The sequence below is a fragment of the Cebus imitator genome, unplaced genomic scaffold, assembly GCF_001604975.1.
Source record: "Cebus imitator isolate Cc_AM_T3 unplaced genomic scaffold, Cebus_imitator-1.0 Scaffold134, whole genome shotgun sequence".
Lineage (NCBI taxonomy): Eukaryota > Metazoa > Chordata > Mammalia > Primates > Cebidae > Cebus > Cebus imitator.
The window spans coordinates 1,764,758-1,783,100 of NW_016107449.1; the positions used below are offsets into that span (position 1 = coordinate 1,764,758).

An 18,343-nucleotide genomic window follows, 5' to 3' on the forward strand; every position below is an offset into this window, starting at 1 on the left:
GTAGAAGCTGTCCCCTCTCTGGACCTCCTCCCCTGCCTTCTGGATGAACCTGGGATCCGACATCACCTCTGTCTGTGGATGCAGTTCTCACCTCAGGGTTCCCCTACACCACCCTAGACTCAAAAGAGGTGGAGGCTGAGAAGGAGCCCCTCTACTCTCCCTTCCAGGCCCTGTCCAGGGCCCTTCTAAGCTGCAGCACCTGCTCTAGGGAACAAGCTTCAAGTAAAGCCTGGCTCTGTGGAAACTCTTCCTGTGCTTAATCAACCCCTGAATTATAAGATTAACAAACAAGTAGCTAATCGCTGAAATCTGGGAACTGCTTCCACTGAGACAATGCATTCTCCTGCGCTCTTGGGTCCAGGGATTACACCAGGATAGCCTGGGGTTCCCCTGAAAGCCACTGCTGGAGGGAGGGAACATGGCGTGGGTGCCCCTGGGTCAGAAGAGAGCTGCAGTTCAGCTCAAACCTCCAGAACAGCCCAGGACTCAGGCTTGGGGGCAGCACTTGATGGCCACGGCCTCCATCTTCCCACTGCTTGACCTGGGAAAGGACCATGTGGAGAGGAAGCCATTGTTGAGAGCTTGAGCCGTGAGTTTCCTGAGCCTCCCTGACCCACTGTCCCTTCCTGTGCTGCTTCTCTCAGACTTTCACCTACTTCTTCACCATCAGCACCAGGCCCTGGAGGACACACTTCGGCCTCCTGAACAAGACCTGCCTGGAAGGATTTCACTGAGGGAAAGCCACTCCCAGGCCTGGGTGTGTACTGCTCCCACATTCTGTGGTCATCAGCACTTCTCTCCTGACGACTCTCCAGTGACGGACCAGCTCTGTACTTGTTTGTTATCCTGTTTTGCAAGCATTTGGGATCTCAGACCAGCATTTTAGAAAATCCACACACCTTGAGCCATTTAATCATGTGGTACAGATCATTAAACATCAGCATGTTCGGAAGCTTTGTGTGCTGTAGTTGTGGGTGAAAGGGGTTGAGTGTTTGATGGAGTTACTCTCATCAGGGCAGACAGGGAGGATCTGGGTAGATGGATTTCCGAGCCAGCTCCAGGTGGCACAAGTGGTGCATCTGAGCTGCTGTCTCAGGGCTCAGGGCCAATAACCTATGTGGCCAGAGGTACAGTGACTATCTCCTCTCAGATACCTCATGTGCATGAATGAGCTCAGACAGGGCCTCGGGCTCCCTGGGTCTTGTGGCCTCTGCTCTTGAAGCGTGGCTCACATGCTTTTCCTGGTCCTTGGCAGTTTGATGGGTGAAGGAAAGTCTTCTAGGCTCATCCTCATAAAATGGTCCTGACATGTGAGACGGCAGCAGCATCTTTGGAAAATCTCTTTAAAATGTTGAACCTCAGGGCCTCCCCACCTTTGGAAAATAAGTCTGCATTCTCATTAATCCCCAGGGGTGCATGAACCTGGATAACAACATAAGAAACATAAAGGAGCAGCATTAAGCAAAATGGAAGTTACACAAGATTAAAGGTATAGGATTTGTTCAAGAAGGAAACCAAGACCAAGCTACTTTCTCCGAGAGGGGAGAGATTGTCCAGTGTGGGATGTGCAGGTGCATGAGAGAGGCAGGAAGGGAGTGAGAGGGCTTTGGACTTACTTACAGAGTGTTAACCGATTGCTTACTTCTGAACCAGGCTAGGTAGGCAGAAAACCTCAGGAACATAGGAATTAAATTGCCCACTTTTCATGCTCAATTACATAGGATATTTTCACAATGTTTATTGCAGTAAAAATCCCTGGAGTGATACCAGCAAGTTGGCAGAATAGAAACTTTCAAAAAAGTTCATCCCTTCACAAATGCCTCAGTTTGAACAACTACGCAAACATAAAATATCCTCACGGGAGCTAGTAAGACCAAGTGATAGATTTCAACACTTGGGTAGCACAGAAATAAGAAAAGAACATTGAAGAGAGTAGTAAGGAGAGTTTTATATGACCCACACCATCCTTCCTCCCACTCCAGGCTGTACAATGTGGACAGAAATATCCTCTTCGTGAAGGAAGGTGAGTGAGTATTAAACTTTGCCTCAGATCTCAACACTGCACCTGCCATAGTAAAACCAGTGCCAGGCGGTCCCACAGGACCCCAGCTTTCAGGCTGGCACCATGGTCCAAGGCTACAGCCCCACCCCAACACTAAGACAGCTATTGTGGTCCCAGGTTGTAGGCTAACCCAGCACTAGGTCAGCTCTGACAGGTAAAGGCTCCAGGCTGGCCCCTCAGAGTCAGTCTCTAGTTACTGCAACCCTTGACTTCAGGTCAGCACCAGAAGATATACAAGCCTGCATATACTCAAGACCATCCCCTGTGACCCTGTGCTCCAGTAAACCCAAAGATCAGGCCTATCTTAAAAGTTTCCACTGCCAGTCCAGGCTCTGCAAACCCAGGTTCTAGAATTTCCCCTGCACGCCCAGGTTCCAGGCCAGCCCCCACAGTCCCAGGACCCATAGTCAGCCTGAAGAGTTGATGACACCAGATCTGAACCAGGCCCTGTGCCCCAGGCTCCAAGCCAGTCCTCATGAATCTAGCCTCCAGGCCAACATGCACACATCTAACCTCCAGACTGGCTTCTATAGACCTATGCTCCAGACGAGAACTTGCAAATCCAGGTTCTAGGACTCCCCTGCATCACACTGCCCCAGGACCCAGGCTTGTCCCCAGAGTGCCAGGCTCAGTGAACCCAAGATCTAGACATGTTTCAGTGTATCCTGGGTCCAGAACCATACCAGTAGACTCCTGAACAAGCTTTCCCTGTGGACCAAATCTCAAGAACCACTTGTGGACTCAGTCTTCAGGATAGCCTCTGAAAACCAAGGACCCAGGCCTATAGATGTGGAATCAGGCTCCAGGCTTTCTCCAGGGCCAGGCTAGAATCTATAGGCTCAGGCTCCAGTTCCATCGCAGGCACCACTCCCATCCCAGCACCTGGATGGCCACTGCAGACACAGATTTAGGACTTCCTCAGTGCCAACTCAGCCTCTGTGGACTCAGGATTCAGACTTGCCCAGTTGATTCAGGCTTCAGGCCCAACCACATGGAAGAAGGCTATAGAACCATCATTGTAGACCCAATCAACAGGTCAATCCTGGTGAGCCCAGGCTGCAGGCCCAACCCCACAGAACCAAGCACCACGTGAGCCTGCCCAAGAACTCCAGCATCAAGCTTATCATGGACTAATTCTGGGCATCAGATCCATGCCCAGAATTCTGGACAGAATGGTTGGTGAAGGGCTTTTCCTGTCAAAGTCAGTCTATATTTATTGGAACAAGTGCCTACTTAAAATGCACAGTCACCAACACAAGGCCATAAGAATTGCAAACAATCAGGGAAACATGACACTATCATAAAAATAAAGCACCAGTAACTGACCCTAAAAAAAGTGGAGATTTACAAATATCTGACAAAAAAAATTCAAAGTAGTTATATTTAAACGCTCAGTGCACTATAAGAGAATATCAAAATACATATAAATAAAATCAGTAAAAGCACACACAAATAAAATTATAAGATCAAAAAAGAGAGAAACCATAAAAAAGAACAACACAAATTCTGGAGCTAAAGACACAATGACTAACTGAAAAATTTCTTCACCAGTAGACTTGATTAACCAGATGAAGGGATCAGTGAGATTAAGAACAGGTCATTTGAAATTACCCTGTGAGATAAACAAAACAAAAAGCACAAAAAGAGTAAAGAAATCCTACAGAATTTACAAAAAATTATCCAGCAAACCAATGAATGTTCTCAGAAGGAATACAAAAGAGGAAAAGACAAAACACCTTTAAGTAAATAATGGCAGAAAATTCTTCAAATCTGGAGCTAGAAATTAACATATAGATTCAGGAAGCCCAAATAACCCTAAATAGATTAAATATACAGTGATCTTTACCCAATGCATTATAATACAATTTTCAACTGCCAAAGGCAAAGATAATTTTTGAAAGTAGCAAGAAAAAATCAACTTGTCACATACAAGAGAACCATTATAAGATTATCCTCTAATATCTCAGCAGAGACCTTAAAAACCAGGACAAAGCTGAATGATATATTAAATACACTGAAAATTTTTTTTTTAATTGGCAACCAAAAATACTATAAACAACAAATCTGTCCTTCAGGAATGAAGGACAAATAAGAATTTTCCCAGGCAGATTAAACTGTGGAAGTTCATCACCACTAGACCTGCTTTAAAAGAAATACTGGCTGGGCGTGGTGGCTCATACCTGTAATCCCAGCACTTCAACGAGGCTGAGGTGTGGAGATTGTGAGGTCAGGAGTTTGAGATCAGGCTGGCCAACATGGTGAATCACCCTCTCTACTAAAAGTACAAAAATTAGCCAGGCATGGTGGCAGGTGCCTGTAATCTCAGCTACTCTGGAGGCTGAGGCAGGAGAATTGCTTGAACTCAGGAGACGGAGATTGCAGTGAGCCAGGATCATGCCTCTGCACTCCAGCCTGGGCAATAACAGTGAGACTCGATCTTTAAAAAAAAAAAAAAAGAAAGAAAGAAAGAGAAAAGAAAAGAAATGCTAAAGAACATTCTTTTAGTTCAAAGAAAATAATACTCATTGGTAGCATAATAATATGTGAAAATAAAAATCTCCCTGATAGTTTTAAGGACATCCTGAAATTCAGAATACTCTAATACTATAATGGTAATGTGTAAATCCCTTATATCTTTAGTATGAAGATTTTAGGACAAAACTCTTTGAAATAATAGTAGCTACAATGATTTGTTAAGGCAGTGGTCCCCAACATTTTTGGCACCAGGGACCAGTTTCATGGAAGACAATTTTTCCATGGACTGGGGGTTGAGGGGTAGGGAATGGTTTTGGAATTATTCCACCTCAGATTATCAGGCATTAGTTAGATTCTCATAAGGAGCATGCAACCTAGATCCCTCGCAGGTGCAGTTCACACTCCTATGAGAATCTTATGCCACTGCTGACCTGACAGAAGGCAAAGCTCAGGTGGTAATGCTTTGTCAGCCATTGCTCACCTTCTGCTGTGCAGCCTGGTTTCTAAAAGGCCACAGACTGGTACCAGATGGCAGCCCAGGAGTGGGGACCCCTGTTTTGAGGGGTACACAATATTAAAAGATGTAAACTGTGACATCAAACCCACAAAATGCTGGGAGAAGAGTGTAGAATTTTTCAATGCTATTGAAGTTAGGTTATTGTCAGCTTGACATAGCCTGCTATAACTATAAGATGTTTTGTGTAAGCCTCATGGTAACCAAAACCAAAAACCTGTAGTAGATAAAGAAAATATTAGCATAAAACTAAAATTCAAAGCATACCACTGCATAAAATTGTCTAATAATAAAGGGAGAAAACAAGAGAGAAAGAAAGGGGATAAAATCTACATAACAGCCAGAAAACAATGATCAAAAGGGCAGTGTAAGTTCTTACATGTCAATGCTTACCTTGAATATAAATATATTATAATCTTTAATCAAAAGAAATGGAATGGCTGAATGGATAAACAAATAAGATCTGTGTCTATGCTGCTTACAAGAGATTCATTTAACCTTAAATGTATGAATAGGTGGAAAGCAAAGGGACGAAAAAAGATATTCTATGCAAACATATCAAAAGAGAGCAGAGGTACCTATACTGATATCACATAAAATAAACTTTAAGTAAAAAATACTTAAATAAGACAAAGAAGATCCTTATAATAAAAGCATTTATTCATTAGGAGTATATAAGAATTATAAAAGCAAATACACAAGGCATCTGCGCACCTAAGCATATAATTCAATAGTTAATAGATTTAAAGGGAGAGCTAGACTGCAGAACCATAATAGTAGGGAACGTCAATATTCTACTTCCCATTATGAGCAGATTACCTAGATAGACAACGACAAGGAATAAGGAAACATTATAATTGAATATTCCCTGAACCAAATGACCTCACAGATATATACAGAACATTCCAGTCACCAGAAGTAGAATATAAGTTTCTTTCAATTGCACAAACAACATTCTCAAGATACATTTACATTAGGCCAAAAAAGTTTCAAATTTAAAAAGAATGAAATCATATCAAGTATTCTATTTGACCACAATGGTGTGAATCTACAAATCAATAACAAAAAGATTTTTAAATTCACAAATAAAGTGAAAATTTAAAGATGTGCTTCTGAATAATCGATGGATAAATTAATAAATTAAAAGGAAAAATTGAAATTATCTTGAGACAAACAAAAATGAAAATCCAATATATTAAAACTTACAGGATGCAGCAAAAAGTGGTTCTAACAAGGCACTTTATAGCAACAAATGTGTATATCAAATTTTTAAAAAACCCAAATAGACATTCTAATATTGCACCTCAAAATACCAGAGAAAGAAAAACAAATTAAGCCCAAACTTAATAGAAGGAAAAAAATTGTAAGATCAGAGCAGAAAGAAATAAAATAGAGATTAGGAAAACAATGGAAAGTATCAACAAAACAAATAATTGGTTTTTTAAAAAGATAAACAAAATTGACAAACCTTTAGCTAGACTAGGAAAAAAGGAGAATAGTCAAATAAATACAATCAGAATGGAAAGGCAAGATATTACAACTGATACCACAGAAATGCAGAGGATCTTAAATGACTATGAACAATTATGTGCCAACAAATTTCATAATGTAAAATAACGGATAAATTTCTGGAAACATATAACCTACCAAGCCTGAATCATGAAGAAATAAAAATTTGAAGAGATCAATAATGAATATAAGAATTGAATTAGTAATAAAACATCTCCTGTCAAAAAACCCCCAGAAATTGGTGGCTTTCCTACTGAATTCTACCAAACATTTAAAGAACCAATACCAATTCTTCTCAAAGTATTTCTTAAAATTGAAGAGAACAGACTATTTACAAATTCATTTTATGAGACCACCATTACTCTTGCATGAAAGCCAGAGAATGACAACGTAAGAAAAGAGAATTATAGGCTAATATCCCCAATGAGCATAGATGCAAAATTCCCCCAAAAAATATCATAATGTGAGCTCAGCAGCATGATAAAAGAATGATTCACCATAATCAGTTGGAATTTATCTCTGAAATGCAAGGTTGGTTCAACATATGCAAATCTATAAATGTGATACACCACATTAACAGAATGAAAAACAAAAACAAATGATCTTATCAATAGATTCAGTACATGTATTTCACAAAATTCAACACTTTTTCATGGATAAAAACTCTCAAAAAATAGGTATAAAAAAACCTTTAATACAGCATATGCCAAAACCACAGCTAACATTGTAAATGGTGAAAAGTTGAAACTTTTTTCTCTAAGATCAAGCAAAAGACAAAGATATCCACTCTTGCCACTTCTATGTAATATAGTACTGGAAGTCATACCATTGCTATAAGTCAAGATAAAGAAAAGTCACTCATATCAGAAAGGAAGAAGGTTAATAATACCTGTTTAGAGATGACATTGTCTTATACACCAAAAACCCTAAAGACTCCACAAAAAAACTGTTACAACTAATAAACAAATTTTGTAAACCTTCAGGATATAAAATCAACATACAAAAATCAGTAGACTTTCTATATGATAACAATGACCTATTTTACCCAAAAACATGTACTATTTAGAAATAAATGAATAAAATTAAAAATGAATAAAATTAAAAATGATCTTTTATTTTAACCAAAAGCTATAAAACACTGATGAAAGAAATTGAAGAAGACACACACACACAAAGAAGGTATTTCATGTTCATGGACTGGGAGAATAGATATTGCAAAAATGATCATATTACCCAAGTGATCTATGGATTCAATGCAAAACCTATTAAAATTCTAATGATGCTTTTGCCTAAATAGAAAAAGCAATCCTAAAATTCACATGAAATCGCAAAAGATCAAAATAGCCAAAGTGATCTTGATCAAGGAGAGCAAAGCTGGAGGCATCNAAAGCAATCTACAGATTCAATGCAATCTCTATTAAAATAACAATGACATTCTTCACAGTAGTAGGAAAAACAATATTAAAATTTGTATGAAACCAGAAAAGATGCTGAATAGCCAAATAAATCCTGAGAAAAAGAACAAAGCTGGAAGCATCACACTACCTGTTCTTAAAATCTACTGCAAAGCTGAAGTAATCAAAACAGCTTGACACCAGCATAAAAACAGACTCATAGACCAAAGAAAATAATAAAGAGCCCAGACATGAATTCAAACACCTAAGGTCAATTGATTTATGACAAAAATGCCAAGAACACCCAGGGAGAAAAGGATAGCACCTTCAGTAAATGGTGCTGGGGAAACTGGATATCCATATGCAGAAAAATAAAAATAGACACTTATCTCACACTAGCTACAAAAATCAATTCAAAATGATCTTATAGTTAAGTGTAAGACTCAAAACTGTAAAATTATTACAAAAAAACACAGGGGAAAGGCTTTATAACATTTTTTCTTGGCAATAATTTTTAGGATTGGACCACAAAAGTACATGCAACAATGGCAAAAATGGAATCACATCAAATGAAAAAGCTTCTGCCCAGGCCAGGAAACAATTAAGAGGGTGAAGAGATAACCTATGGAATGGGAGGGAATGTTTGCAAATGATTCATCTGATAAGAAATGAATATTCAAAATACATAAGAAACTTCAAGCAACTCAATAGAAAGAAAACAACCCAATTCAAGAATGTACAAAGAACACAAATACACGTTTCTCAAAAGTGGACACAAAAATGACCAATAAATATGTGAAGAAATGCTCAACATCACTCATCATCAGGGAAATGTATTAATAAATCAAACCACAAAATACCACTTCAAATACGTTAGAATGAATATTATCAAAAAGGTGAGAGATAAATGTTGGCAAAGGTTTGGAGAAAAAGGAATTCTTGCACATTGTTGCTGGAAATGTAAATTAATACAGCCATTACGAATAAAAGCATAGCTGATACTCAAAAAATTAAACATAGAACTACTATATAATCCAGTAATCCCACTACTGGGTATATACCCAAAGAAAATAAAATCAGTCTGTCACAGAGATATCTGCACTTCCATGTTCACCGCAGTGTTATTCACAGTAACCAAGACATAGAATCAACCTAAGTGTCCATCAATGGATGTGTGGATAAAGAAAGTGTGGTGCATATACAAGATAGAATATTATCGATCCTTTAAGAAGAAGGAAATTCTCTCTCATTTGTAACAACGTAGATGAACCTGGACGCCATTATGTTAAGTGAAATAACTAGGGACAGAAAGACAAAAGCCGCAGTATCTCACTTATATAAGGAATCTTAAAAAATAGAAATCATAGACGCAGAGAGTAGAATGGTGGTTATCAGATGCTGTAGGAGTGGGGAAGGGAGAAACTGAGATTAGAGAGATGCTCATCAAAGAAAACAAAATTTCAGTTATAAGATATAAATTTGAGGAAACCATTGTAGAAAATGGTAACTGTAGTTAATAACAATGTATTTTATACTCAAACATTGTTAATAGATTAGATTTTATTCTCACCACAGAAAAATGACGTATACGTGAGGTAATGCATATGTTAGTTAACTTGGTATAGCCATTCCACAATGCATACATGTTTTAAAACATTACATTCTATACTATATATGTGTGTGTGTGTGTTTCTGTGTATATGCTCATGTGTATATACGTATATATATAATTATTTGTCAATTAAAATACATAACTAATTAATTATATTTAAAAATAAAAATCCTTAAAAAGTTAAGAAAACTGAGTAATTCAACTTCTGAGCACTCTGTCTCCAAGGGAGGAATAATCAGTTATACCCATGAATAAGCATAAATGGCATGTTCAGAAGAACAGTCTTCATTATAACTAAAATCAGAAAACTTTAAACAGTCAATTCTTGGCATTGACTGAAACGTAAATGTGAGTCTTACAATTGTAGCTACTGGGAAGCCTTAGCTCTGAGGGGCCACTGTGCAGAAGGCCAGCTCTCAAGATTTAAAACAGACTCTTTCTTTTCCAGAGGTTTCGTCCTTGTTACTGACACCCGGGTCTAAAAGTCCTTTACCACCAGGCATGGTATTCTGAATCCTTCCCTGATTCTGTGTGTCTCCCCAAAGCCATTGGCTCTCCCATCCTTCACCTCCATGTCCTTCAAGGTAAGCTACTTCTCACTTCTGGTTTGGTCTGTATTCACATCTCAAAGAAGTATTTTGAAACTGGACTACCCAAAATGTAATCTAGGGACCAGAAATATGTCCATCCCCTGGGTGCTAGTAAGAAATGGATATTCCTTGGCCTTGCCCAGGCCTAGTGGGTCAGATTCCTGGGACGATTTGGAGAAGAGGGGTAGATATTTGGTTTTTAACATGTCTTTAGAGAATTCTCATCCCCTCTGAAGTATACAAGTAGCTACAGATAATGCTGAAGGCAGGTTGCACAGGGACAAAGCTTAAGTTTTGTCTGGAAAGAGTGCATTATTCAGTCTTTTCAGAACCCCATTTACTACTAGATTTGGAGGCTGTGAAAGTCTCCTTCTAGAACTCACCATCACCACACAGAAACTGTGGCCACTGAACTGCGATGACTGTGTCCACTAAAAGGCACTGATGACCACCTAATGGATGCAGCTAGGCTATCCCTAGGGGCTCATTCTGTCTATGTCTCTCCATCTCTTTTGCTGTTTCTCCCTAACTCTACTGACCTCCTCTAATGGCAAATTCCTACAAAAAGGAAACTAAAAAGCCAGTGTGGCAAAGGTCATAAATGGACACGTCCCAAAAGAAGACATATAAGCAGCCAACAAACATGAAAAAATATTCAACATTACTAGTCGTCAGAGTAATGTAAATCAAAACCACAATGAAGACAGGAGCCAAGGCGGCTGACGAGATGCAGCCAGAAGGAACATCGCCTACCATGAGACTGGGACATTGGGAAGACTGGCAGTCTTTGAGCAGATCTTCCGAAGGAAGGCATTGACAGTAGATGGAGAAAGGATGCAGATGCTGGAATGGTTGTTAAAAGAATCTGGGAATGCCGAAAGGGACTGCCAAGCACCTAGACTCATTTCTGGCCTCCAGTGACTCATAAGGAAGGGATGAGTTGAACAGGTGAGGGCCGGCCTACTCCCACTGTGGAAGACCAAAATCCTAGCAATGGGAGACCCCAAGACCCCCATGGATACTTGACATGGTAGGGACTTGACAAGGACAGTAACTACTTAGAGAGGTGGCAGTGGCAGAACTCCAGCCTGTGTGGAGCGGAGAGAGTTTGGTATGGGAATATCTGTAGTGGAGCACAGCCGGGGTGCCCATCCTTCATGGTTAGTCATGCTCCTCTAAGAGACATCAGTCATACAGTGACTGTCAGACCTGGACAGAGCTGGGTGGTCTTGTCCATGAGGTGGGACCAGTCTGGCCATGCTTGCTTGCCACTCTGATGCCCAATCAGAGTGCTTCCCTGGGGCACCTGACCTTCAGCAGACTGGTCCCAAGCCACCTGCTATAGCATTTCCCCACCGCTTTGATGGCTTCTACTCACCTTGATGTTTTCATTGCTTCGCCAGCACTCATGGGCAGATTTTCCCTCCAATTTTCTGCCTTTGCATTGATGTGCACACACCTTGCCACCTCACTGCTACCATGTATACCCACACCAATGGCTCACCACTGCTGATGCGGGGACATCTTTTCACACCGCCACCAATGGCACAAACAAGCCCATGGATGCTGGCAGCCCTGCCCATGCCACACCACTGCCAACATTAGTGCAAGTGTGTGCACAGAAGCCAGCAACCCTGCCCTAACCAGTTCCCCACCCTCAGCATGCCCCTGAGTGCATGCAGGAATGCTGCCACCCTCATCCCACCAGTGCTGTATTCCAGCTGACACATGTATTCCAGCTGCCATGCTGCTGGCACACACAAGTGAGCATGGATCCCATTGCCACCACCCCAGTGAAGAGCTTTGGCCAGCACTATTCACTGGACTGTTGTGACCAACAGACTGGGAACACCTCAGCCCCTCCAGCACAGCAGTTTCCTAACATCAATGGGGTTAGGAAACAAAGCTGGGGACCTGGTACTAGCCACCCAGATCAGGGTATGCAGCCCAGGAGTGCTGATAAATGAAACCAAGTGACTGAACCCACCTTGGAAAACAATCAAAATCCCAAGGACATTAAAAAAAATAATAAGACAAAAACACCCCATCCAAAGGACAGCAACTTCAAAGACTGAAGGAACATCAGGCCACAGAAAAAATAAAGAACCAGTGCCAGAACTCTGGCAACTTAAAAAGCCAGAATATCTTATTAACTCAAAAAGATTGCACTTCCTCCCTAGTAATGATTCCTAACTAGCCTGAAATGGCTGAAATGACACACTTAGAATTCAGAATATGGATAGGAAAGAAAATCATCAAGATTCAGGAGAAAGTCGAAACCTAATCCATGCAATTAAAGGAATACCATAAAATAATCCAGAAGCTGAAAGACCAAATGGCCAGTTCAAGAAAGAACAAAACTGATCTAACGGAGCTGAAAAACTTACTTCAAGAACTTCATAATACAATCACAGCTATTCACAGCAGAATAGAATAAGCTGATGATAGAATATTAGAACTTGAAGACTGGTTCTCCAAATTACATCAACCACACACAGATAAAGAGGAGAATAAAAAAGAATGAACAAAGCCTCCGAGGAATATGGGATTATATAAAGAAACGAAATTTAAGACTCATTGGTGTTCCAGAAAGAGACGAAGAGAAAGCAAGCAACTTGAAAAACATATTTCAGGATGTCATCCATGAAAAATTTCCCAACCTCATTAGAGAATCCAACATTCAAATTCAGAAAAAGCAGAGAACTCTTGCAAGATGCTATATAAGATGACCATACCTGAGACACATGGTCTTCAGATTCTCCAAAGTCAAAATGAAAGAAAAAAATGTTAAAAGTAGGTTCCAACCAAGAATTTTATATTCAGCCAAACTAAGCTTCATAAGTGAAAGAGAAATAAGACCCTTCTCAGAAGGGCAAATGCTAAGGGAATTCATTACCACTAGATCTGCCTTGCAAAACTTCCTTAAGACAGTGCTAAATATGGAAAGGAAAGACCATCCAGACACCACAAAAACACACCTAAGTACCTAGGCCATTGACAGTATAAAGCAAATGTGAAATCAAATCTGTATGATAAACAGCTAACAACATAATTACAGGATCATATCCACACACATAAATATTAACCTTGAAAGTCAATGGACTAGATGCCCCAATAAAAGGCACAGAGTAGCAAGTTGGATAAAGAAGAAATACCCAATATTATGCTATCTTCCAGAGACCTATCTCACATGCAATAACACCTATAAAAACACACTCACATGCAACAGGCTGAAAGTAAAGGATTGGAGAAAAGTCTACCAAGCAAAAAACAGAAAAAAGGAGGAGTTACGAGTCTAATTTCAGACCAAACAGACTTTAAAGCAGCAACATTTAAAAAAGACAAAGAAGTGCATTGCATCATGTTAAAGGGTTAAATGCAACAAGAATACCTAACTATCCTAAATATATATGCACCCAAATTCATAAGACAAGTTACTAGAGACCTACAAAAAGACTTAGATAACCACACAGTGATAGTGGGAGGCTTCAAAACCTATTTAACAGTATTATACAGATCATTGAGGCAGAGAACTAACAAAGATATTCAGGAACTGAACTCAACTGTCAACCAAATGGACTTAACAGATACCTACAGAATTCTCCACCCAAAAAAACCAGAATATACATTTTTTCTCATCTGCTCATGGATATACTCTAAAATTGACCACACAATCAGCCACAAAGCAATTCTCAACATATTTAAAAAAAAAATCATACCAACCACACTCACAGACCACAGTGCAGTAAAAATAGAAATCAATAGCAAGAAGATCACTCAAAACCATTCAATTAGATGAAAATTAAACAACCTGTTCCTGAAAGACTTTTGGGTAAACAATAAAATTAAGGCAGAAATCAAGAAAGTCTTCTTTGAAACTAGTGAGAACAAAGATACAACATACCAGAATCTCTGGGACACAGCTAAAGCAATATTAAAAAGACAGTTTATAGCACTAAACATCCCAATCAAAAAGTTAGAAAGATCTCAAATTAACAGGCTAACATCACACCTAGAGGAACTAGAAAAACAAGAGCAAATCAATCCTGAAGCTAGGAGAAGACAAAAACATAACCAAAATCAAGCTAAACTGAGTAAAACTGAGATGTGAATTACCCAATCAGAAATGACAAAGGAGACACTACCTACAACCACACAGGAATATGAAAAGCCCTCAAAGACTAATAAAAACACCTCTATGTACACAAACTAGAAAACCTAGAAAAAATAAAAAAATTTCTGGAAACATACAACCTTCCAATATCAACCCAGGAAGAAATTGAATCCCTGGACACACCAATAACAAGTTCCAAACTTGAATCAGTAATTGAAAGCCTACCAATGAAGAAAAGCTCAGGACCAGACAGATTCACAGCTGAATTCTACCAGAAGTATAAAGAAGAGCTGGTACCATTTCTACTGAAACTATTCCAAAAAGCTGAAGAAGAGAGCCTCCTCCCTAACTCATTCTACAAAGCCGACATCATTCTGATACCAAAACCTGGCAGAAACACAACAAAAAAAAGAAAACTTCAGGCCTATATCTTTGATGAACATAGATGCAAAAATCCTCAACAAAATACTGATATATCAAATCTGACAGTACCCCAAAATACTAATCCATCATACTTAAGTAGGCTCTGTCCCTGGAATGCAAGTTTGATTCAACATACACAAATTGGTGAATGTAATTCATCACATAAACAGAACAAAAAAAATATAAACCCAAATTATTATCTCAATATATGCAAAGAGGCTTTTAATAAAATTCAACACCCCTTCATATTAAAAACTCTCAATAAAATAGGTATTGAAGGAACATACCTTAAAATAATAAAAGCAACATATGACAAACCCACAGCCAACATCACACCGAATGGGCAAAAGCTGGAAGCATTCCCCTTGAAAACCAGCACAAGACAAGGATGCCCTGTCTCACTCCTATTCAACATAGTATGGAAATTCTGGCCAGAGCAATCAGGCAAGAGAAATAAAGAAAGAGCATTCAAATAGAACGATGAGTTCGTGTCCTTTGTAGGGACATGGATGAACCCGGAAACCAGCATTCTCAGCAAACTGACACAAGAACAGAAAATCAAACACCGCATGTTCTCACTCATAGGCGGGTGTTGAACAATGAGAACACATGGACACAGGGAGGGGAGCATCACACACTGGGCTCTGTTGGGGGGAAATAGGGGACAGACAGCAGGGGATGGGGAGTTGGGGAGGGATAACATGGGGAGAAATGCCAGATATAGGTGAAGGGGAGGAAGGCAGCAAATCACACTGCCATGTGTGTACGCATTGCAACAATCTTACATGTTCTTCACATGTACCCCAAAACCTAAAATACAGTAAAAAAATAAAAAATAAAATAAAGAGAGGAAAGCAAACTATCCTTGTTCGCAGATGACATGATTTAATATCTAGAAAACCCCATAGTCCAAAAGCTCCTTCAGCTAATAAACAACTTTAGCAAAGTTTCAGGATACAAAATCAATGTACAAAAATGACTAGCATTCCTATACAGCAACAAGAACTGAGCCAAGAGCCAAATCAGGAATACTATCCCATTCACAATTGCCACAAAAAGAATAAAATGCCTAGGAATACAGCTAAGATCTACACTGCAGATCTCTACAATGGGAACTATAAAACACTTCTCAAAGAAATCAGAGATGACCTAAACAAATGAAAAAATATCCCATACTCATGAATAGGAAAAATCAATATCATTAAAATGGCCATACTGCCCAAAGTAATTTACAGATTAAATGCTATTTCCAACAAACTACCAAAGACATACTTCACCGAACCAGAAAAAACTATTTTAAAATTAATTTGAAACCAAAAAAGAACCCGAATAGCCAAGGCAATTTTAAGCAAAAAGAACAAAGCTGGAGGCATCATGTTACTCAACTTCAAACTATATTACAAGGCTACAGTAACCAAAACAGCATAGAATTGGTACAAGAACAGACACATAGACCAATGGAACAGAATAGGGAGCCCAGAACAGAATAGAGGGCCATATACCACCAATCATCTGATCTTCAACAAAGCTGGAAAAAAAAAAGCAGTGGACAAAGGACCCCCTATTTAGTAAAAGGTGTTGGGATAACTAGTTAGCCATATGCAGAAGATTGAACCTGGACCCCTTCCTTACACCGTATACAAAAATCAACTCAAGATGGATTAAAGACTCACATGTAAAACTCAAAACTATAAAAACCCTGAAAGACAACCTCGGCAATACCATTCTGGACGCAGGAACTGGCAAAGATTTCATGATGAAGACACCAAAAGTAATGACAACAAAAGCAAAAATTGACAAATAGGGTTTAATTAAACTGAAGAGCTTCTGCACAGCAAAAGAAACTATCAACAGAGTAAATATACGACCTACAGAATAGGAGGAAATTTTTGCAAAAATGCATTGGACAAAGGTCTAATAGCCAGGATCTATAAGGAACTTAAACAAATTTACAAGAAAAAAAATGCATAACCCCATTAAAAAGTGGGGACATGAACAGACACTTTTCTAAAGAAGACATACATGTGGCCAACAAGTATATGAAAAAATGCTCAACACCACTAATCATTAGAGAAATGCAAATCAAAACCACAATGAGATACCACTCACACCAATCAGAATGTCTATTATCACAAAGTGAAAAAACAGATGCTGGTATAGGTTGTAGAAAAAAGAGAGCACTTACTGGTGGGAATGTAAATCAGCTCAGTCACTGTGGAAAGCAATTTGGTGATTTCTCAAAGAACTCAAAGCAGGATTATGATTCAATCTAGAAAGCTTATTACTGAGTATATAGACAAAGGAATATAAATTATTCTACAGTAAAGACACATCCATGTGTATATTCACAACACTATTCACGATAGCAAAGACATGGAATCGACAGGTCCACAAACAGTAGACTGGATGAAGACGATACGGCGAATATACAGTAAGTAACACTACCCAGTCGTTAAAAAAAAAAGAATGAGATCATGTCCTTTGTAGCAACATGGATGGATCTGGAGGCCATTAATTTTTTTTTTTTTTTTTTTTTTTTTTTTTTTTTTTTTTTTTTTTTTTTTTTTTTTTTTTTTGAGACAGAGTCTCACTTCGTCACCAGGCACCAGGCTGGATTGCAGTGGCGCGACCTCGGCTCACTGCAACCTCCGTGGAGGCCATTATCTTAAGTGAACTAACACAGGAACAGAAAACAAAATACTACATGTTCTTGCCTATAAGTGAGAGCTAAACATTGAGCATACATCAACACAAAGAAAGGAAATCGGGTCTACTCTACTTGAGGGTGGAGGGTGGAAGGCCAGGGGATAGTGAGAATCAAAGCAATACCAACAGGTACTGTGCTTATTACGTGCTTGATGAAACAGTCTGTACACCAAACCCCTGGACATGCAAGTCACCTATAAAACAAACCTGCGCATGTACCCCTGAACCTAAAATAAAAGTTAAAAAAGAAAACACAGTGAGATATCACCTCATACCGGTCAGAGTGGCTGTGATTAAATATTTAAAAGTCAAAAAACAACAGATGCTGGTTAAGACTGCAGAGAAATGGGAAAACTGTTGGTGGGAATGTAAATTATTTCAACCACGGTGGAGAGCAATTGGCAATTTCTCAAAGAACTAAAAACAGAAAGACCATTCAACCCAGAAATCCCATTGCTGGGTATATACCCAAAGGAAAATAAATCATTCTACCAAGAAGACACATACACTCTTATGTTCATTGCAGCACTATTTGCCATAGCAAAGACATGGAATCAACCTAAGTGCCCATCAACGGTGTATTTGATTAAAAATAAATTGACACATATACACCATGGAATACTACACAACTGTAAAAAAGAACAAAATTATATCCTTTGCAGGAACATGGATGAAGCTAGCGACCATTATGCTAAGTGAATTAATATAGAAACAGAATATCAAATACAGTGTATTCTCACTTTATAAGTGAGAATGGGAGCTAAACAGAAATTCTAGAAATTAGTAGGGTGTGGAGGGATGGGGGCGAGAGTTAAAAAATTAACTATTGGGTACTATACTTGCTACTTGGGTGATAGGATTGATCATACCTCAAACGTCATCACCACGCAATATACCCAGGTAACAAACCTGCACATGTACTCTCCTGAATCTAAAATAGTTGG

At 39.1% G+C, this 18,343-nt stretch overlaps 1 protein-coding gene across 3 annotated transcripts in view; it reads left to right on the top strand.

Moving 5' to 3' along the window:
- The window catches only part of CST9L (cystatin 9 like), a 38,976-nt gene that overhangs the window by 14,050 nt on the left and 6,583 nt on the right, over window positions 1-18,343 (top strand). For all 3 annotated transcript variants that reach the window (XR_001828948.2, XR_005202305.1, XM_017541455.2), the window contains one exon: window positions 645-836. Coding sequence is in view for 1 of the 3 variants with exons in the window: in XM_017541455.2 (XP_017396944.1) it covers window positions 645-734 (90 nt within the window). In the remaining 2 variants the exon portion in view is untranslated. The remainder of the gene's footprint in view (window positions 1-644; window positions 837-18,343) is intronic.